The 22,939-nt window shown below is 38.6% G+C and overlaps 1 protein-coding gene across 35 annotated transcripts in view; it reads right to left on the reverse strand.

Moving 5' to 3' along the window:
- The window catches only part of EPB41L2 (erythrocyte membrane protein band 4.1 like 2), a 230,308-nt gene that overhangs the window by 15,748 nt on the left and 191,621 nt on the right, over positions 1-22,939 (reverse strand). For 10 of the 35 annotated variants that reach the window (XR_003095729.1, XR_003095733.1, XR_003095735.1 and 7 more), the window contains 8 exons: positions 21,890-22,062; positions 16,949-17,109; positions 11,314-11,376; positions 8,288-8,434; positions 6,691-6,795; positions 3,723-3,890; positions 2,060-2,113; positions 1,291-1,848 (listed from right to left, as the gene is read on the reverse strand). Coding sequence is in view for 11 of the 35 variants with exons in the window: in XM_025212443.1 (XP_025068228.1) it covers positions 1,291-1,848; positions 2,060-2,113; positions 3,723-3,890; positions 6,691-6,795; positions 8,288-8,434; positions 11,314-11,376; positions 16,949-17,109; positions 21,890-22,062 (1,429 nt within the window). In the remaining 24 variants the exon portion in view is untranslated. Of the gene's footprint in view, positions 1-1,290; positions 1,975-2,059; positions 2,114-3,722; positions 6,163-6,690; positions 6,796-8,287; positions 8,435-11,313; positions 11,377-11,534; positions 11,611-11,924; positions 13,465-16,948; positions 17,110-21,889; positions 22,063-22,939 lie in introns of those variants that run through there. The other 25 variants (XR_003095738.1, XM_006030773.2, XR_003095742.1 and 22 more) reach the window with 20 other exon arrangements.

Raw genomic sequence — 22,939 nt, forward strand, 5'->3', positions numbered from 1 at the left:
AAGCACGTGTAAAAACACCTGAGGAGCCTCCTAGGTGCTTATCTGCATTTTTGTTCATTGCTTACATTTCCTTACAAACCTAGTCTATTTTCCCACTATTCTCAGGAAGTGTTTCTGCTAGGTCTCAGTATAACCTAGAGAAATTTGTTTACTTACAGCCTCAACCAGAAGAATAATTGGGAGTATTCACTGAGGAAAAATGACATGGGATTTCCTTAGGATCATCTCTGAAGTGAACTGCAGTTGCAAACATCAAGAATACCATAGAGACCAAAGAGTTAGTTTACAAATGGTACATGAATTTCTGGGCAGAGATGTCTCCTCTGTACTCCATATATCTCTTCTTTCCTCAGAAATCTACCAAATGATTGAACCCTTTTATCCTGCTTATGTCCCAAAATAGCTGGTCACGGCTTTTTCTGGAGCTAATGTGTGGTTCCCTAAATGTCCACTGGTATTAGAAGAAGCTGTAACAAAACAATAAAAGCCTCATTCCCTTATGCTTGAACCTGGCTCAAGTTGTGTTTTTTTTATTAGTTAAAGGGTGTTGGTTGTAGCCATGTTCATCTAAGGACATAGGCAGACAAGGTTCTTTGGGTAAATCTGATAGTTTTAATTAGTCCAACTAAAATAGTTGGAAAAATTCTTCTTTGAAAATGTTTGGGTACAACCACCCTTCTTCAGGCAGAGGAAAGGTGTTTGTACCTGAAAGCTTGCAAAGAAGAACTGTTCCAACTATTTTAGTTGGACTAATTAAAACTATCAGATTTACCCAAAGAAACTTGTTCTCTTTATTAGTTAAAGCAATTTGGGTCTATACTGATTCCATTCAGCACATTCATAATAATTTTTAAAAGAAAAAGGGGGAAAAAGATTTAAAAAAAGAAAACTGTGGACAGGAAGAAAAACTGAACAAAATTAAATTGGACTTTCCAGTTACACATACAGGTCACAGATGTGTTAAAAACAGCTAACAAAATAGACAAGACAAGACTTGCAAACGTTAAAAACATGCAAAAAAAATTATGTAATAAGGAAAAAAAAATAAGATGGTACAGCTGTAGGAAGGTTTGCTTTACTGGTGATTCTTCTCCAGTTGCAGCAAAAGGCCAGAAACCATGACTGAAGTAGGCAGAGTTTCACTGCTCATCAGTGGTTTCCACCTTCCATAAGATCTCAATCTTGGTGAGGACCTGAAGAGCTGGGAGAATAGGAGAAGAAAGGCAGGTATATTTTCACCCTAAGAAACATCTCTACATAATCTACTTCTTGGTCTGTTCCACCATTTACCTCAGAACAACAAATTATTTGTGGCTTGACATCAATGCCAATGTGAGTGAGATCTCCATTTATTTTGAGCTGTTCTTCCTCCCTCTCTTCTCTCAGGTCTTGTTTTGCCTCTTCTATAAAACTCTTCTCTTCTGGAGTTCCAGAAACTGCATTTCCCTCAACCAAACTCTCTTCTGCAACTTGTGCATGCTCAATTGAGACTTTTTCTTTACTGCCCTCTATTACAGATTCCACACATTGTACCACCTTTGCCGTACACCCTTCCACTTCCTTAGCATCTTCATTTTCTTCTTTTTCTTCCTTGATGACATCTTCTGTGACTCGATGGTGTGGCTGGTATTCTCCTACCTCTTCATCTTCACTCTCACTACTGCTGCTGCTCTCTGATGACGTTGATGAGGAGTCCTTTTTTGCTAGACGTTCCACCTTACAGGGCTCCCCACCATCAATGGCAACTTGTATTTTCCCTTTGTTCATTTCATTTATGACTACTGTCTCTTCTATCCCAACCTCTGCCCGTTTCTTCTCCTCCACTACGCTCAGAGTCTCATGTGAACTCTGCACAAAAAAACATGGATGAGGAAAACAAAAGTACAGTATATAAATAAATCAAAATGATGGAAACAAAATTAACTGATGGTTGGTTCATGTCATGAAGAGGACTAAGATGACTGTGATGGTTAACTGAAAAAGGAAAGAAAGAAAGAATGAAGGTGGATCAGAAATGTCAGAGCCAAATGTACTATGGAAAAAAAAAAATTAGAAGAACCTTATCAGCATCTCTGGCTCCACTGCAAGGCCCTTCTGCTCTGGGACCAACTTTCTGTGAAACAAAAACCAACCAGAGGACACAAATCAATAGGTTTTCTAAACACCAAACATTTAACATTGCGTAGACAACACAGTGAGACAAAGGATCTGCATATCCATTGTTGACACAGTATTGTCAACATAAGCTCAGTTCAAAATGCGTACCTCCCCAGAACAGATGGGTATGCTGATGTCCACACAGAATCTTCAGTTATGCGGTTTCCTACAACCAATCCATTGACTAAGGTGCCCATTGAAAAATTATGTGCCCTAAATTAAGGTGCCCATTAAAAAAATTATCCCAATTGGTGATGTTCAAAAACAAAATAATTACCAAAAAGATGAAACCCCCCCCCAACTAATGCTAGTCCAGGATGCAACCTGGCAAAACAATCAATTTCCTACCTTAAGATTAATTAATTCAAGCAGTAAGAATGTTTGTAATTATTGCATAAATGGAAAAAACATTTCTTCATACACTATCCTACCATCTATCAACTCTCACATACTAAATATGGCATGTATTTTTAATTTTATTGCAGGCAGACTTTTTTTCCCCTTAGTTCCCTATTTTTTTTAGTTTTTATAGTTATAAGATTTGGAAGCTCCTTTTAATAATTTTATATACTGTAATAAAAAGAAGTAGTATTAGGTTACTGTTGTATCTAGGGCGTGTTATAAAAAAGATCCTAATAGGCTCTCATTTGGATAGCTCAAGTGGTGAGTTTCTGTTAGTGTTTGTATCATGACAAAATGATTTGTGATGGGTGTCTGCATTGACATAATAGGCCAAAAATGTACATTCACTTTATAATACCATGACAGTTAAAAAAAACTTGCATTGAAGAAGCAATGTTCAAGTTCAGAGAAACTCATGAAAGCACAAATATATTTTAAACTCAGGGGTTGGCAACATTTTTGGGCAAAGTGCCAAAAAACACCGGCAACTTCAACTTGTAAGATGTTGGCGTGCCAGGGTGGATGGTGGGTGAGCCATGAGAGGTCCAATTCTTGTGGCAGCACAGCCCCAGCTCCTTCTCTGTCATTCTGCCTAAGGTGCACGTGCCAAGTAAAATGCCTGAGGGTTGCCTACCCCTGTTTTAATTGAAGTCAGCACACCATCTGTGACTTAATCCTGGCCTCTTTTCTATTTTTTTTAATCTTTCTAAGTACAGCGTGTATAGGATCCTTGTGAACCAAAAGTAGGAATCAACAAACCGCGTGCTACAAATACAGGACTAGACCCTGAGCTCACTATGCCAAGTTCCTCTTTTGCAAAGAGGGGTGACATACGCTGGACTGTTTTGACAAAAAAAAAAAAAAATCAGACTGTGATAAAAAAGTTAACTTTTATATAATTGTTTAACCACTTTTGAGGTCCACATCTATTAATTTTAACTTAATATGCATTCATGGCAAATCTATTTCTTCCATATCTATCTATAACTAGAGAGTCTTAGGAATACATAGCATCCAATATGGCATAAGGTTTAATACCTGGATACTGAAACTTCATGCAGTAAATTTTATCTGATGTTCTGAAAAAACCCAGTTCCTCTACATGTGGCATTACAGGGAGGAGAGGGGGGGGGAAAAAAAAAAGCAAAAAAGCAAAAAAGCACCTCAGGCAGCTGTGAGAAGGGTGAGGCAGAAAGCATTTCAGAAGGTACATTATCTTTCACAACAGTGCCCTCTGGTGTCCATATCGTGGCTGAAGAGAAGGTAGATTTCACGCTAGTGGAAAAGCCCTCTTTACTAAATAAAATTGATGTTATTTCTTCTTCTAGGCTCTAGACAAGTTAGAAAATGGAAAGCAAAGAATTAAAACAGTAGAAGACAAAACAGCAGTGACCTACAAAAGAAAGGAGAGGTTAAGCAAGAAAAGAAACAAACAGGACAACAAAAAGAATATATTTCTGAAAGAATTATACAAGATCAAAATCAAACTGTGCCTTTAAACAGAAAAATGTGATAATACAGTAAGACCTAGTGACAGAAATGTGTCGTCTATCACAATCACAATATTTTACCATGCTAAGATACTAGGTACCCACAACTCTATTGCTTTTACACATTATTTCAGAATGTAAAGATATGAAGTGTTAAATGGAAGGATTCAACAAAACCTTCCCATACCTCTTAATGCAAGGGTAAGAGTTTACTAACAGATATAATTCCAGATTCAATGCTAGGAGTATTTCTTCTTTAAATTAATTCTTGAATTTTCCCAGTCTTCCCTCACAGCATTAACTACAAATAGAGGGCTAGACATACCTGAATACTCCTTTCCCGCTCTAAGTTGGCATGTGTCCATGATATTAAACAGATTTTTGCCAGCTTAACTTTATACATCTGGTTTGTTTTTTAAATAAATACTTTAAGGGGAAATCAAAACATGCATTGATCTAAGAATTCAGCATTAAAAACATTAAAACTGTTCCATTCTATTAGGCAAACATGTATATACATATACTTACAAACCGACTTAAATATCTATAGTTCTATACCCCAAACTACTATGAATCTGTTTTATCACGGATAACAGAAATCATGAGCTTTATTTAAAATGATCACTGCCATCACCAAAAGCTAAAATAATCAATTGTTTCAGTTTTTCCCCAAGGAATGCCAGAAGTTCTTTTATCATGTTAAAGGTTAAACATACTTAAAAATATAAAACCAATAACATAATTAATATTTTATCCTGATGTAATGTAGAAACTGAACAAATGTTGTAGCTATCGACTAAAAGATATGCCTGTCTGTTTTAGGGACTTACAAGCCACATATCACCCCAAAGTACATCTTAGGGCAAAAGTACATTTTGGGCCAAGCTAAAAAGTTATGTAAATACTTTATTAAATATGGACTTATTGTAGACTTGTGGTATAGAACCTAAACACATACACAGTACTGCGTATACATACGTAGTACACATATATACACACACACACTACATGCATGGAATGAAAGTGAAAGGAAAGAAGAGGAGGAGAACAAAGACCCCTGAATATTGTTATAACAGAAAAACAAAGCATCTTCAAGGTACCTGGGACATATCTGATTTAGATGGAAGTTTGTTAAATTTGTCCTAATCCTTTTTTGGACATTCATTCATTCCTCATTCAAAAACCAAAATGAAATAAATGTTTTAAAACATCTGCATTTTAGGTTTGTTGGGGGGGGGTTACCTTTGTTTGTTTGTTTTTTGCTTAAAGGAGTGATTATAAATGATGCTGGATATCCAAAACTGTAAAAAAATGCCTATAATTGCAGGTTTTCTATCAGAAATATTAAGTCACAGATGCTGCGCATTTAAAGGTATAGCAGTACAAAAGGTGTTGACCCAATGGAAATGTGTCTCATACTAAGGGAATAAAATTAATCAGTATTTATGTTCATTGGAGCAGGCAGGGAGAGGAAATTACAGGGCTCTCCATGGATGAACAGCTATAGAGTGTGTGAGTGCTATATACACACACATGTATAAATTAATGTAAATTTTAAACTGCCATCTCAATAATAAAAGTTAGCATTTACTAGGCACCTGTACTACTAAAAGGGGTTCTTCCCTTCCTCTTCAACACTTCATTCATCTATCCAAAAAGTGCTATTTATTACCTTTCAAATCAGATGCTGCTATTAGCAGCAAAATAGAAATATCCCCTCCTCCCCCCCAATTAACAGCAATGGCAACAAATCCAAATATTTATGCACTGCCAATGATCAAAACAAAGTTTACAGCTTTTTTTGCAATGTATTTTGATTTGAGATGTTGATTAAATTACCTTTGACTTTTTTTCCAGCTAAACAACACTGCAAGTGTTTTAATGCAACCATCATAAAAACCACAACCCAGACTTTATATGGTGCTTTTTGACATTACATCCTAGAGCATTTTACAAAGGTGGTAAAAATGTTCCCCATTCTACAGATGGAAAGGAAGTGGCAGAGACATGAAACAGCCAGATTTAGGCATCATGAGGAATGAACCATTTTCCCAGCAACATAGATCCAGGGATGGCTGCAGTAGTTGCATAACTGTGATGCGAATACAAAAATCTAAAGAGAAGATGACAAATGATGCATCTGGGTTGAAACAGGTTTCTCTACCCCCTTAATCATGTTATCAGTAAACACCACAGTATTCCTCAGCACTATCTGATTAATGTACACAATCTCTATTTGCCTCTTAAAATGTTAGTGATTCTGAAATTCAAGGCAAGTTTTGATAGCAGATTGCAGGGATATAGGTTGTCACCATGTTAGTCTAAGGACATAGGCAGACAAGACTCTTTGGGTTAATCTGATATCTTTTATTAGACCAACTCAAATAGTTGGAAAAATTCTTCCAAGTATTTTCCAACTATTTGAGTTGGTCTAATAAAAGATACCAGATTTACCCAAAGAACTTTGACAGCAGATAGCAATGCTTTTGTTGCAGATATCAACAGAGCAAGTTCATCACCTCCCTCCCTCCCTCTTCTATTTTTTTTGATGGTCTTAAATAAGTTACTGCCATTTAAAGAAGGCACCCCAGTTAACTCAGGTCAGATCAAAGTAAAAGGGAAGAAGTTTCAAGGTAGCCACCTTGTCTGTTTCCTCTGGTTTTGCTTCAGTAATCCCTGTTGCTGCAGTCCATTGCTTCTCCTTTATAGGCAGTATTTCCCCTTGGAAAATGTGGTCTCCTTTTTGCTATTTGTTTTTTGGTGTTTATAAAAACCAATGTAAATTAACAGATAACAACACATACATACACCGTCACAATAAACATGAAGACAAATTGGCCTGAGAGCAGCACAAGAATACCAGGTGGGAGAACATGCAGAAACAAAAAACCTGGATTGGCTTCCTTTTCAGCTTAAATTAATTCAATGCCAAACCTCACACACTTACACCATGCTGGTATATTAGACTACATTTTGTAATGAAATTGGTATTTTTGTTAATAAAACATTCTGACCCATCAACATATCTGGAATACCTGTAAGGGAGGTTATGATTTTTACCTACCATCATACTGTGATGGTTAAGCCTAAGAAACTGTTTCCTGGCAGCAGCTGTAAGTCCCCCCCCCGCCAAAAGAAAATAAAAATAAAAAGCCCATTAACAATACGGTAAAAATGTTTTTTCCAAAGTTAGCCAGTAAGGACTGGAATTACCAAGGTATTTCAGCGTGTGAGTAGTTCTCTTGGCTGTAGTCAAATTTAAAGTTAGGAATAACCAAGTACCATGTTGAAACAGAATCCTAATACACAAAATCATTTGATAAAATTGAGGGGAAAAACAAACAAACAAACAAACAAACAAACAACAACAAAAAACTTATTCTGGAGATTATAAAGTTTCCTCAATCTTTGCATGTCAAGAAAAGTCTTGTAGCAATAATTAGGACAGCAAGCCCACTTTGTTCAGAGGAAAAGTCATGTCAGACCAGATGCCAAATTGACTTTTCTGGCAGAATGTACTTGTAACCAACAGTTTAATCTTCACAGAAACAGAAGTAGACCTAAATTTGGTAAAAGCACAAAGCATTTCGGAACTGTAACAGCCTTAGGCAAAGAAACTAGGAAACATGTAGCAATTTCTAGAAAAAACTGTTTCTAAACTATGGGCTGAAAGAGCTGTCTAAAAAGAGCTACAAGACAATGAAAATCCTTTATCTTTGTACAACATTATTAAAGAGTTACCCATAAACTTCTTAGTGGTCTTATGGTAAATCCATTTAAAGAACTATACCACACTACTTCCTTAAAAAAAGAGGATGTTAATTTTTATCACTACTGAAGCAAGATAAAATGAAAGCCTGAAAGATGTTCACTTAAAGTTTGCCTAGGCAGAATTAAAGACAGACATCTTACACTTTTCCTGTCAAGGTAAAACCAACTTGTAAGCATTTCAATCACCAAAATCCAGCGTATACTCTGGGTCCTAAAACAGAACAAAGCTCAGTCCATGCAACTTATTTACTTCCGTTGATTGTTTATAGTTATTCTTTCACCCTGAAACTTGCATACAACTTATTTGATGTTTGGGCCAAAACTAAACAGCAAAATGTTAATGGATATTTAGTACAAAGAAATGTTACATATGCACAAAAGGAAATGTTAGTATAGGAAGGCAATATATTATTTTCTCTAAGCAGCTGCAGGGAAATGCATGCTTACAAGTGTCTACAGTGACATACCCCTTGTGTCTGTAGAGACAGAGGTGTGATACGCCGCTTTTCCCATTCACTGGGGCGTGGCTCAGGTGTGGATTCCATGAAATTGCGCTTGAGTTCACTAATGCTAGCCTGATGTTTCAGTAAGTCGTCCTGGGTCTTATCCAGGTCCTAGCAATGTGCAATGTAAAAAAAGTAGGACAAAACACGACAACAAAAGCAAACTTATCCTCAAAAAAAAATTCAAAACAAGAAAAGTGCCTTTTGTCTAAAGAGCCACTTTTTGGGGGATACTTTTAAATTAGACTACAAAAAACTCAATTTTATTACACTGGCAAGCCACCCTTATCTTATTTCTTTCACGTCTTTGTGCACAAGAAAAAAATGACACTTTCAACTGGTTGGGTTTTTTTGTTTTTAAGCAAAAGGCTATTTTTATCCCAATAGGAAGGCCCCACAGCTTTGGAACAATTGTTACCAAGGGCTGCTGGCGTTTGCTTGTAAGTTAAAGAAACTTAAGCAAAACATACCAGGGCATTCACTCTATGATAAGTATAGCTAAGCCTCACTGTTAATGGAAGCAAGAAGAACCCAGTGCAGTGGCTATCATAAAAATGTAAATATGGCTCTTAATGCCATTAAGCTTAAGCCAAAAATAACTATTATTTATGTGGACTCTATGCTAATGGGTCAATGGGACAAATAGCTACGTATAAGCTTGACTGCATAAGGGGTAAATCCCACTGAAGTCAGCAGAGCTATTCTGTGTGCATAAAGCTGTGAATGCATGTAATTATTTGTAGCATCAGGAGCTAAAAATAAATTAAAAAAAATAAAAATCAATATTTTTCTCTGTCCTGCATGAAAGGGCAAGACTGCAGTATAGAAATCATGCAGAGGGGTCTGTGCATGTCTTTGGGCGACAGGAGGAATCTCTGAGCTACCATCACATGGGCTACCAGAGAAGGTTGCAGTAAAGGTGGGTAAGTTTCCATTTTTATAAAGACCACTGACTCCTTCACTTTGTAATTTGAATTAAACATCTGTAGATGACTTTCAGGTGTATATGGTTGGGAAGCTGATGTGGTAGTCAGGGATGATGCAGCAACCTCATAATTAGCTAGACCTGGTTTAGGGGCTGAATGTCACCTCCCTAATCCTTTTAAAATGACATTGGCTCTTCAGCCAAATACTTGGGCAGCACAAGAAAGAACACAAGGCAGCGGCAAATATTATGGTTATATGGGTAGTAAATTGGAATACCTTATAGTGGTATAATTTATACCAGTATGGGAATAGACAAACAAGTTAGACACAAATGGCTGCAACTTTAAGCCTGTCAATCAGGGTTAAAATGACAGTACTTTAGGTTTGTTTATGGTACTGGTATAGGAGCAGACAGATAACAGTTAAATTAGAACAGCTGATGCACACTTCCAAGCACTATGTCGCCCCTTGCCTTTTAATATGATTTAAAGTTACCAGAGCTTACACTGTCAATGCAGTCTATTGATCCTACACCAAAGATCCCCCCAAAATAACTTTGAGTATGTGTGCATAAGCATTGTTTCATTTTTACAAGATAAGCAACTGTTCAGCACTTCATTATGAAGCTCAGAGTTCACTGAACATGCCGATAAATCTCACATTAAAAATTTAGCCCTGCATCCTGAAAGGACTTGCACTCTGCTTATCTGTAAACTCTATGAACAGCTGTGGTGAAAGGCAACTCTCACAGGACGCGTCTTTAAAACTTTGGCTCTTATATGGGAATTATAAAAGAATCATTAAAAAACCCCACAAATATGCACCTTTAAATATCTATCCAGAAAGTTAATTAAGCCTGTCTATTTTTAAACAAACAAACAAACAAACAAACATTTTATCTGATTTTTTTTTTTGATGAATAGAAAGGTATGGATTGTATCACAATCATTCCACAAACCTTAAGTGATATTTATATAACTAACACTGGCAATATTTTAGTATATCCTGGAAAGAATTATAGTGGCTTAAGACTAGGCACATTTCTTGTATTTGTTCAAAGCCTGATTATGCAGTTTACACTGTTCGTGTTTTAGTATATTATGCAAAAGTAAATTTTGAAAAGTTATCAGAAGCTGCAAAAAGCAACAAAATATATTAGTACGATTACAATAATTAAATCAGAGATAAGCTCTTTTGTGACAAAGGGAATTTTTTATAGCCCCATTTGGGTGGGCCAACTAGTTAAGTACAAGATAATGATTTTTTTTTTTTGGAAGTTGTTAGTGCCCTTTCAGTTACTTATCACTTTAAACTATAGGGACTCTACCTAAATACACACTGGCATAAAACATTCCACTTAGATTACAGAAACACCTTTATTAAAGTCAAATATTTCTATTTAAGTAATGAATAACAGCACTTGGTATTTAAAGAGTGCTTTGACTTCAAAACCTTTTAACAAACATTAATCCTCAAGCAGAATTAATTCTTTTGGAAGATTTCAACAACAAGGAAAATAAAATAGGCACCAAGGACCAGGTTTTTACAAGTATTTACACATTTAAGTCCTTTTAAAAATCTGATCCTAAAGTGACCTGCACAAAGTCTACAAAAAGTCAGTGGCATGGACAGGATTAGAAACTCAATGATAGACATCAGGACATCCTATGTTTATCCCTCCAGAGCATATCATCCCAAATGTCCACTGCATACATGTGAGAAAAGAAAATGAAAATATTGAGCAAGATCTAGAAGGTGAATCCATCAAGTAATGCATTTGTCTGGTAAGTAAAAATCCAATATTTGGGTACTCAGTAGGCAAATTAATTCATGATTTAAACAGGGCTATTATTCCCAGATGTCACTCTGAAAACATCTAGCAGATATAGTCTCACAAGCTTCTCCTTCACGATAGGAACTAAAGCTTTACAACATGCATTTCCAACTTATATTTCCCCATGCATTTCATGCATAGTGTCCATCACAGCCTGCACGTGACCACCCATCCCATGCAGCCTGGCAGCAAATGAGAAGAGAAAGTGTTCCTTATATTAAATACAAACCTCCAACATTAAATTGCTATGTCTGACATAAATATTTTCCCCGTCTACTTTCAAGGAATTGTTCTGTGAAATTAAACCACACACAAAAAAGAAAGCAAAATGAACATATATGTAGCAGCAAGTAACCAAAAAAGGGGCCTCAGATTGATAAGATTTAAAAATAAATAACGAGATGAAAAAGCACTATTCAGACAAGTCTAAAGAAGCTTCAAAATACTAACAATAGCAGGCAGCTACACGATTTAACTGAAAAGGGTAATCCACCTTCTGCTGTGTTTCTTCCTCTTTGGGCTCCACCTAGGTTACGTGCATGGCAAATCATCAAAAGAAAAGACTTTATTAATGAGGGTCTGGAGCAACACACAGAAAGAGTTTGTTTGTTTGTTTGTAAATGTTACAAATCACATGTTATATTTACAGACTTTATTCTTTCAGCCTTAGTTACTGCCTATTATCTTTATTGTTTTGGCCTTCATTTTAATCCCAAATTAAGTCACTATGGGCACTTTTACACGTGCTCGGGATGGGGGGAGGGGGGAAACGGAGCTTTAATTAGAGTGCTGCCACATCTCATGTATCAGCATCTCTACATTTCAAAGTGGCATTTGATGAGCTTTAGTTCAAGTGCCCTTGCTGTTACTTTTTAGTGTGGGAACACTGATACATGAGACACAGGAGGGTTCTGGAGTGTGGAAATTGCCACGCTCCAACAGACTCGGTTAATCAAGTCTGCTGCATACTGTATGGAATTCCAGCACGGTGGAATAACCTCCGCGCTCGTGTATAGGTGCCCTTTGGTCTTCCACTTATACCACCACTGTAGAAATAGCTTTTCTACACTGAAGCAATGTTTTTATATCAATGAAGCAATGTTTGGCATAGACAAAATGGAAAACATTAGTACCATACTTGCACTCTGTCTCTTTACTGCTGTATTTTTCACAGCTTTCTTCTCAGACTTCTAGAAATTTAAGACAGACTGCAAGGAAAAAAGCTGATGCTGCCCAATTCTTGATGTCAAATATATTAGAAAGAAACTCAGAAGTTGAATTCAAAGTGGAGTTTGTACTATGTATTGTTTTGGTAAAATGGCTAATAATTAACATCAAACTCCAGTATAAGAATAATTGCTTATTTGTATATTTTTGCTTAAAAAAAAAAAAAAAATACAGTGAGACCTCAAAGACCACTATGCTTTTTCAGACCAGGAGAGAACTTTAAAAAAAATTATATTCTGATTACAAGTATTCTGAATGCTTATTTAAGGAAATAAATTATCTGAAAATATGCCATAGGCTAAATATCAGTAGCCAGTCATTCAAAAGGCAGCATCTAGAAAGTCAGCACAGTGCAAGCTCTTAAGCTCTGAAAGATGATTTACTTATTATACTTTTTGCTTATTAGAGTATATTACTTATTATTATATGCATATTCTATACTTTGAGAAAGTACATAATATATATGTATCATATTGTCTTTCACTTTCACTTACTTAGGACTTGCTGCAATTTTATGAGAAAAAGTCTAATCATTTGTCTAAGCCATGCCAGACAAGTGTTTCTTTAAACTGCTCCTAAAACCTTCTGAGGATAGAGATTCCACAACTTCATGTGTCTATTGACATTACTTAGACTTTACTGAATTTATGTTTTTTCTGTGTTGCATCACATATTCAAGAGTAATACATACAACACTGAGATAATTACATCATTACCATCACAACCATTGAAAGAACTGGGCTCCTTCATTGCTCAGCTTCCAGTTAAGAGGCCATCCTGTTTTGCTTCATATTTCCCCTGAAGTTCATACATAAACTTCCCTTTGACTGTGTGGTGGATTTGCCATGACATGCAAAGCAGCCATATGGAGAGTAGGCACTTTTTGTCAGCCAAAGCAGATGATCAGAACATATACACTTAGTGAGACCGATACTTTTGCATAGCAACTTTAGCACATTTCTAAAATATTCACACTTGTGATGGTTCAAGTCAGTTATGTAACCTGCAATCCAACCTAATAAAAGAAACTAGGCTTCATCTTACCTGCTGCTAGATGTGAACAAAAGCACTAAAAGCCAGAGAGATCCTTGGACAAAAACACTCAACACTGCACACATGCATGGAAAGCTGAAAAAACTTACAGTTCTAGTGCCTATTTGAAAACGGGAATTACAACAAAAAGCTGTTTATAGCATTCACAATTTGGTGAATTAAAACAAGAGACAGAATTTTAGGAATTTCACTCTACAGATTTTAACAGAACTAACAATAATTGGCTCTACAATGCTATTTCAAAGTTCATGGACTATGATGAAGGCAGAAATGGACATATATATGTAGTGTAACTGAGGCAATGTTGTCAAATAATTGTAAGATGCTTCCCATCCCAAAGTATTTCTAATATGTCTATTCATAAGCTCTCAAAACCTTTCAATTACAAAAAGAACAAAGTACACAGAGAATATAATCCAAGCCGATGCACTGCATCACATACTCATCCAGAAAAATCAGACATTGAAATATTAAAAAACCCTCAACTGTATCAGTGGCAAGCTGTCACTAGTAAAAAAAAGTGAGAGAGGTATCTACAGTTAATACTAGGAAATGTGCAAGATTGAGGGCATCTCCATAAACAGATGTCAAATCTATAAGCAGATGCCATCATTTAGAGCAACAAAGTTACACACCTCCTCTTCCTCTGGTTTGTCATTCAAGTCATTGTCATAAGCACTCAGCACTCAATGACTTCACTTTCAGCTCTGGGTAGCAGAAGGTCAGAGCAAGAGAAAGGGAAAATGTGAGAGAGGAACAGATTGGAAAGGAGAGAGAAGTGGCACAAAGATGAGAAGGAATGAGAGGTGATCGGAAAATAGTACTAAATGCTCGGTTTGAGCAAGGAGATGCAAACCTCAGAAGACTACGAAAACTAACCTCAGAAGACTATGATGGCAACATCTTTGTCAAGAAGTGAAGAGAAACGGAAAGGACAAAATTTGCTGAAGTTGAATGAAAACCAACAATCAGCATCTTTGTTCTCAACAGTGCTGTGGGCTTTGCCCTCCATTGCAGATGGAAGACAGTACTGAGGGGTCTCAGATTGCACAATCTTTTTATGGGATGTCATTTCTATTGGGAGCTGGCATTTCTTCCATGCAACTGCCTTCCAAAATGTCCTGGAAGATACAGAGATATTTCCCATAAGGATTTTCCTCAGAAATGTATGAAAGCATGTCTGCCTCAAGGATAGTCAACAAGCTTGAAAGATGGCATGAAACACTGAATGAAAGTAGGAGGTGAGGGTAGATGTATATGAGGGAGCTGAACAAAAAAAGTCCAGCCAAATTGGAGTACAAAAGCACAAGAAGATGTACAAGAAGAGTGGGGAGAAGGGGAAAGAAACTGGTCATTAGTGAAAACTTTTACTCAAAAATAGGTATTAGCACTACGAATGTAATACAGATCCCAAACTAAAACTGGAAATCCCCACGTATCTTAAAAGCAGCCAACTTGTCCAGTTTAATGAACTGTAAACCTGAAGACATTGTGGATGTTCAGTTTTAGACTCTGGAGAATTTTGCACTTCTGAACTGTAATAGTACAGCCACTTACAACAGAAGAGAGCAGACAGACATTCAAAGCTTTGGAGAAAGGTCAGAGAACAGCAGCACATGAAGGACAAGCAGGCACTTTGATCTTAGGATTTACTACCATTCCCTCTGGAATTTAAAAACAACCAGAAAACAAAAGAAATAAATCTGCTTTGGGAGGAAAATAAAACCCTGCTGTTTACAGGGCTGGTATATGTAGCAAACTCAACTGAAGAGCTTCATAAAACATGCAATTCTTTCCAAAATGTTCTTTCCAGTGGGTAAAGGATTTTTCTTAGTTTTCTACTCTCTCCCATAGTACCCCAAATTTGGGATTAAAACACACCTATCCTGGCAAAAACCCAAAAAGCAGTGATGCATCTACCTATTAAATCTTCAAAACCCCTTTTTTACATTGAGAAACACCAATGCACATGTATTTTCCTTGACTGATTTGAAATCCTTCCTTTCCATTTTTTCCTGTCCTTGTGACAAGGTATTTAGCAGAATTCACAGATTGGTTGAACCTGATAGTGTCACACTGTGAGTGCTTCTGCTAAGGCCTACTGCTCTAAAATTATTCATTTGAGTAATATGAACATGGGACTGTGCAGGTTTGCTCTCACTCAGATAGAGGATAACCATGTACGGCACCGTGAGGCTCCATCCAGATATGCAGGGGCCTGCGCTTGCAGCACCACAAATTGATGCAGTGAATGCCCCTGCACATGTTCTTTCTTGGGAGACAAACTGTCCTTAAATGAGCAAACTGCCCTTCCCCAGCTCCTCCTGGCTTTTCAGTCAGGGAGAGCTGGAGGCTGAGGCCAACAGGAGTGCTGGCCCCAGCAGCCTTACCTGGTGGCTTGGAGCAGCAGGGGCACAGGTCAAGCAGCACAGAGCATTGCTCTGGATGGCCCAGCTTCACATGGTCTGGCTTGTTGTGTGTGTGTTGCACTGTTTTTTGTTCTGATTTTTTTTTTTTTTTTTTTTTAAACTTTACTACCAGCAAACCCCAGTAGCAAATTTTGGCCGTGTGCTACAAATTTGCAGAGCAGGGCACATTTTAACATTTACAGCATGTGGTTTCTGATGTCACAAAAAGGTCTGTGGCACCACAAGCCACGTGCCTGGACGCAACCTGAGACTCAACATACCCTGTCTGCCCATGTGAGATGATTTGGGTAGCACTTATCTAAACCGCAAAAAGAATGTTTTCATAACATGCCGAGAAGAGAGATTTTGGGTGGCCAACCAACAAAATACAGTTAGATCTCTGAAAAAGAAGGCACACTTATCACTGACTTTCAAAGGTTTAAGCTTACATTTCGGAAAGAGGTGTTGCCACGAGTTTTGCTGTAAGAGCAATTAGAGTTTGACTAGTTCCCTCAACAAGACAAGTAAATCTGCATTTGCATAAGAATTTCTCCACTATGCACAAACCAGACTTTCCATGGAAAGATGTGTCAATTCTAAATGGACATTCCTTTTTTTAAAGCTCAAATGTTTCTGTAACAAATACTAATGCAAGAACTTTGAAATCAGCTTGAACAAACCAAAAGACATGCAACTCAATAGGCTGCACATAACACTAAAAAGAGAGTTTCTAATAATTTTGCTCAACACAGGAATTAGATAAAATCTAATTTATTTATGGCAGAATTAATCCAGAAAAAGTTCAGCTCCTACAATTGTATACAGGAATGATTTAAGTAGCACACTATTATGGTACTTAAAATTAACTTGTAGCAACAAAGGAAAAAATTAGAAGATTCAACATCACACATGCAGATTTGCAATGTTATTTGTTCCCTTTTGGTTATATAAAATATGGGTGCTTGCGCGCACATGTGTGTGTGTGTGTGTGTGTGTGTGTGTGCGCACACGCGCGCGCTCGTGTGTGCATACCCCCCATATATACATGATTAAACAGAAAGAAATAATTTAAATACGTAGGGATAATTTTCAAAGTGGAGTTGTATAGCTCTTAAAAATAAGTACAGTAGAACGCATACCATTATTGAATAATTTAAATGTTACAGTCAGTCATACCTTTCCATCCTGGGTTAGTTCCAATGGTGGGGATTTAATTGGGCTTCCATCCTCTTCTCTACTTTCCCCGTTTTTTAATTTGGCTAGGACAGCAGCTTCATCACCTGCTGCGGTAGCAGAGAAGTCCCTTAGCAGACTTTGGTCTGTAATACCTACGGGAGCTAATACAGAACAGAGAATTTTGGGTATGTTGAAAAGTTTTGTTTTGAGAACTTCTACCTGTCTAGTTTCACAACAGCATAGCTATTGAGAGATACCCAGTGCAAAATTGAGAAGCACAAGGAGTTCTCAAAGCCCTAGGAAGATATCAAGTGTATAAGATATCAATCTGTATAAATTGCCATATTTATATCACAGGGTAATCCCTGTGATAGACAGATAGATAGATATATCAATTATATCATATACATACATACACACACATTTATTATTATACACATGTATATCTTTTTCTGAATATCATATATTACTTTTTATATGATAATCAAGCACCCATTTTAAAAGTAAAGTTTCCAACTATACTTGCAAGGCTTTTCGAAGTCTACTAATGATAGGCTTGGCGGGATTCAATGTTTACTGTCAAACAGATAAACAGCAATTTCACGGCGTGCACACAGACCATTGGAAAAATATTTCCATCAGTAATAATGGAAATTTATAAAAATGGGACTGTAACAGGGAATCCTTACCCCTGTTACTGGACAGTGAATTAGGAGAGCCAGAGGGTGGAGGGTTAAAGAGGAAAACAATGGTAGACCTAATGACTCATCAATTAAACAATTAGCTGTTTGTCCTGACCTAATGATTAATCAACTAAGCAACTAGCTGCTCATTCACAGGTGCAGGGAATTGGACTGGAAGGAGATAACAGGCTACTTAAACCCCTACCCAAAGGAGGGGGAGGGAGAGGTAAGAAGAGGAAGGTACTGGAGGCTCCAGACTGGTGGCAGCAGGGTCCTGCCTGGGCCGGGAAGGCTAAGCTCAGGAGACCAGGGCAGCAGCCACCTCTCCCAATGTTCCCAGAGCTTTGGAAGTGCTGCTGCCCTCCTCCTCTGGTCTCTGCCCACCTAGCTCTTTCCTGATGAATAAACAGAATGATTTAAAGTAGGGATGATTTACTGATGTATGGATATTTACTTTTTATATTTTGATGTGATTTTATGAAGCTTGTAACAATAAACTGTCATTACTAAATTGTCTGCCCCCTACAGCCCTAATGTCATGCAATCCTGAAAATTTAAATGGATAAAAATCAGAATAAATGCTTAGAAATAAACATCAATTTTAGCCAGTGAAATAAATTATATATTTTATAAAATATATATAGTGTGTGCGCGTGTATATATCTCGAATTCTGCGAAGCCTAATGGTAAGTGTTATAAATCAAGATTATTTTATTACTCTGATGACAATGTCTCAAGAACAATGAACAACTAAGTTTCATGTGTCTGTGATGTCCACCATGATAAAAAGAATCCATGCAAATAGGTTTCTTATGGCATTCAGTATTTCTGCTTCTGAACCTGTCCCTCAAAAATATCAGGCACTGTAGACATACATTAAAATACAACAACAACAAAAATCGCTATACTTTTTCAGTTTCTAAAAGGAGAAACATACCCATGTTGAATATATTTATTTGAAAGTCCCTGAAGATTGTGTATCATCTTTTTTACTATCGATTCTGTATAATAAAATTCACCAGCAGGGGGAGCTCAAAGACCAACTGGCTCAGACCGAAAACCCAGCAATATTTTAGAGACTGGGTCTGAACTGTTTGAATGAGTACATCTTTGAGAGAGATGCAAGACGGAAACAAAAAGGAATAAAAGTACACGGTTAAACAACTGCCAACATTACATAAACCAGGAGAAGCTAACAGAAATGTTAGCAAGTTATACTGAAGCAGTTCAAGAAGCTGTAGGAATATGAATATTTTTTAATGGTTCAGTACCATGCTGCTCAACGTTTTGGCCCTGTGGGTTTGAATGAGTGGCCCGGGATCAATCTGTGGGCTGGACTGTGTGCATGGGTGGCACCTGGATTGGGTCCCACACCGCCCAGATCAGGCTTCACACCACCCCAGCTCTGTGCACTTGACTTAGCTTGAAGGAACACACTATGCACATGCAGAGCTCCTCACAGATCTGTAAATTTGGGAGCTTGGAAGAAGCAACATGGTTCCCTTGCTGCCAAATTTTTTCATTTCCCCTGAGTCAGGTGTTCAGCACTCCAGGTTCAGTAACTTACAAAGGAAAACAAAAATTTGCAGGGGAGGAGGGATGGAGAAAAATGAATAATCTGACTATATTGGAAGATACCTAACTATCAAGAGTATTTGCACTCATCCAAAACTGGCTCTGGAAATCACACTGCACTCTGTCCCACACCAAAGCCAGGACCAGGGGTGATGTACATTTCACGCAATGTCACATGGTGACACAGCTGTTTCCCTTCATTCAGTGACACCTATTTCTTGCCTTAGTTATAAAATAACTATTTGAGAAATGTTTACTGACTTAGTATAAAGCAAGAAGAGACATGCCTTATGTGCATGGAAGGAGGTTGTCAAAGTGGCTAGTAAGGTGAAAGTCAGAGAGATCTAGGGTCTCTCTGTCATTTTCTCTTTTTGAAAATCTTTTCCCTTCCCCTAATAATTTTTCAATCTAATTTCAGCTTATATTAAGACTAATTTACAAAAGTGGATCAACAAAGATCACTTCTACAAATATTATTCTCTGGTAGAAATCCACTAGAGCAGTCTTTATGTAGCAATTGAAATCTATTTATTCTGTCATATAGAAAAAAACCAATATTACCAAATCAATTATTAAATAGTTAAATTTAAAATGGCAAAAGCAGAAACTCCAAATATAGCATGCAAAACAAAATACCATTACTCATCCACTTATTTTGCAGTAACTGATCCTTCAAAATTTGATGAATTTTTGAATGACCCCTAAGTAGTGAGGGGGAGGATTGGGTGTGTATACAACTAAATGTTATAACTTCAACATTGGGACACTGTATTAAGAAATACAATGCAGGTGGCTCCTAAGAGGTCATCTGCAAGTCAAGCAAATCTTTTTTTTTTTTTTTTTTTTTTTTTTTTTTTTAAGAAAAGGGCAAGAGCCACAAGGTGAGGGAAAAGGGTAAAGTTCCATGTAGATTAATCCAAACTTGAGGCCTTATATTTGATGTTGGTGTGATTGGCCAGGTTTAAGTGCGACATTAGAACAATTGGGCCTTTGTACATGCAACAAAATTGGCCTTTAAAGCAGCTTAATTGCCCTTTTCCACCGTTTTAATGGCATTGCTATTTACATCCCCAGTGGCGTATTCCGTTTTAACGGCATTGCTACTTACACGCTTGGTGGTGTATTCCGCTTTAAATGACTTTGTAACGTAGCAAGGAAAAACCTATTTACAGTGTTTTAGCTTGCTACCTAACAAAGTGCAATGGTGCACAGGACACTGGAAGCCAACGTGCTCAGGCAAGCTCGGGCTTGGCGGCCTTCTAGTGCCCCAAGCACCGTCCCTGCCACCTTCTCGCGCCACCAGCATACCCAGCTGCCCTTCTGCCGCCTTGCAGCTCTGCCCCAGGGGCAAGCCAGCTGTTCCCGGGTGGTCCCAGGTGGCTAGAAGGCAGTGGGAATGGTGCATGAGGGGCTGGAGTTTACCTGCCTCTCCCGCGGTTGGGAGAGTGGGGCTTCTTGGCAGGCTGTGCAGTCCCTGAGCTGCGGGTGGCCCCAGTACTTCCCTCCACTGTGGTGGTGCCCCTCAGGTGGCACCTACCCACTAGCACCTGCCTGGGCAGATCTAGTGGGGCACCACCACCATGGAGGGAAGCACTGAGCCCTGCATAGCTCAGGGGCTGTGCGACCTGGAGGCAGTTCAACTGGAGGAAAGAAAAAGCCGAGAGGAGCCTGATCTTTTTTTTTCCTCCCAGAACCTGCCTGCCTGCCTGAGCTGTGCGGGGCCTGGTGCTTCCATCTGTAGCGGCAGCGCCCCCCACCACGAGCAGCACCCACCTGCTAGCAGCCCACCCAGGGTGGCTAAGGGAGACTTATGGCCTGTTGTGATGCAGTGCCTCAGAGAATGGTGGGTCTCAGTAACGAAGCAGTTGCTTGCATTTACATTGTGATTAAGTTGGAGACTGGAGGACCAGACTGTGGCTATGGGGGTGGTATGGAGGCCAAAGGGGCACCTAAGAGGCACCCAGAATAAAGCCCTGCAAGGGTTGGAGACTAGAAGGGGCTAGGGTGCAAAACTAGTCTGAGATGGGCAGGACTAGATCCAGGGGCCCATGCAGCTTGAGAAGGGTAAAACTAGGGCTGGAGCCCAGAAGCCAAGGTCTGACAAAAGGGGCCAAAGCTGAGAAGTCCGAAGCCCCAACAAAGGTTTGAGACCTAAGGGGCCAAGTGTTGTTTTGGGGCCAGGGAGCACCTCAGAAGTGATACCAAGTAGCATCTGCCAGGCATGGGTGTAGCTACAGGGGAGGATGGAGGCCACAATTAATGCTACTAAGGTGGCTTGTGCCCTAAGGCACAAATAGAGGCAGGAGGGCTGCAATTTAGTGCCCAAAGGGGCAAGACTAAGGCAAACTGGGGCTCACTCTAGGACCCTGGGTTAACCACCCTAAACGCTATAAAAGGTTTCATCAAGGTATGGCAGGAAAGAGAAAAGGGAGGGTACCTCAAGGAGCCCCAAGAGTGGGGCAGGAGCTGCGTGGCCACCCAGGGACATCACAACCACCCCTGAGGCCTAAACCTTTTTAAAACTACCTAACATGGAAACTGAATTTCATAAGGTTTAGACGATTAACATTCTCCAAATCCAGAAGTCAGAATTTTCTAAATGTAGTAAGTGAAGAGAGAAAGCAACGAGATGAAATCGAACCATTACATTCAGTAAATAATATCCTTTATCATAAATTCTTACCCCCATCAAGACTCCTGGAGATACGTTTGCTTGAGGTACGCTCAAAATATGGGGCTGGTCTATCTATAAGGTTGCTAGCTTGCCGTGTCTGTGCTTGCGTGCGACCGCTGTAACGGAACTTGGAACCCAAGGTCAGGAACTTTGCCTTCACAGGCTGTTCTGGTGATATCAGTCTATTTAAAAAAAAAAAAAAAAAGGTAAATTTTTCCAGTGGTATGAAATACTTTAGCACAGCACTTCACAGCTATCTGCTACCTTGCAATGCAACATAATTATGACAGGAATACTGTTCAACAATTAGGGCACAGACAGAAGTGACAATTTTTGCCCGAGCTGGCCACAGAAAGTGATTTATAGCCATGAACAAATAAGTGCATGACTGCAGAATGCTTAAAAAGTGGCTGATCAGGCAAAAATCTGAATCTTTAATGCATGAGGGAGTCAGGTGAAGATGTTTCAAAACAGAGCGTCTTCTGTAACTTTTGTCTATACTGCCTGCCAGCCTGTCACGGTTTTCAGAATGGGAGGGGGGAATGGGAGCAGAGGGAGTTTGGTATGGGTTTTTTTTCAGTTCCTGCTCCAATTCGCCAGTCTTAGAATAAAAGTTTCCTTTCCTCCTTTTCCCTGCCTCCCATTCTCAAACAGGGACAGGCTGGGAGAGAGGAGAGGCCGTTGCTAAGGTTCCCCCCTCGAACCAAGAGTGAACTTTTGTTTCATCTGGGGGAACGTTGCAACTCAGAATACATCCTGCAAAGTGTTCTCAGTTACAGCAAAGAGCTGCACTTGTGTCTGCACCCTTAAATATTAAACTTCAGACAAAAACAGTCATTATTGGTAGAACTTGGGGATGCTACACAGTGCCGAGGAACAGATGCCTTATGCACCAAAGCCATGCGTTAATATCCATTTCCATCCAGGATCCCGATTAATCCAATCTTCAGAAGTGGCAACAGATACCACAAAAATCTCAGAAAAGTTAGTAGGCAACTACTTAACTGCTATGGGCTCTGCAAATGGCCAAAGAAAAACATGAACAAAATTGGCATTCCT

This window comes from Alligator sinensis, unplaced genomic scaffold, assembly GCF_000455745.1.
Source record: "Alligator sinensis unplaced genomic scaffold, ASM45574v1 scaffold824_1, whole genome shotgun sequence".
Taxonomy (NCBI): Eukaryota; Metazoa; Chordata; order Crocodylia; family Alligatoridae; genus Alligator; species Alligator sinensis.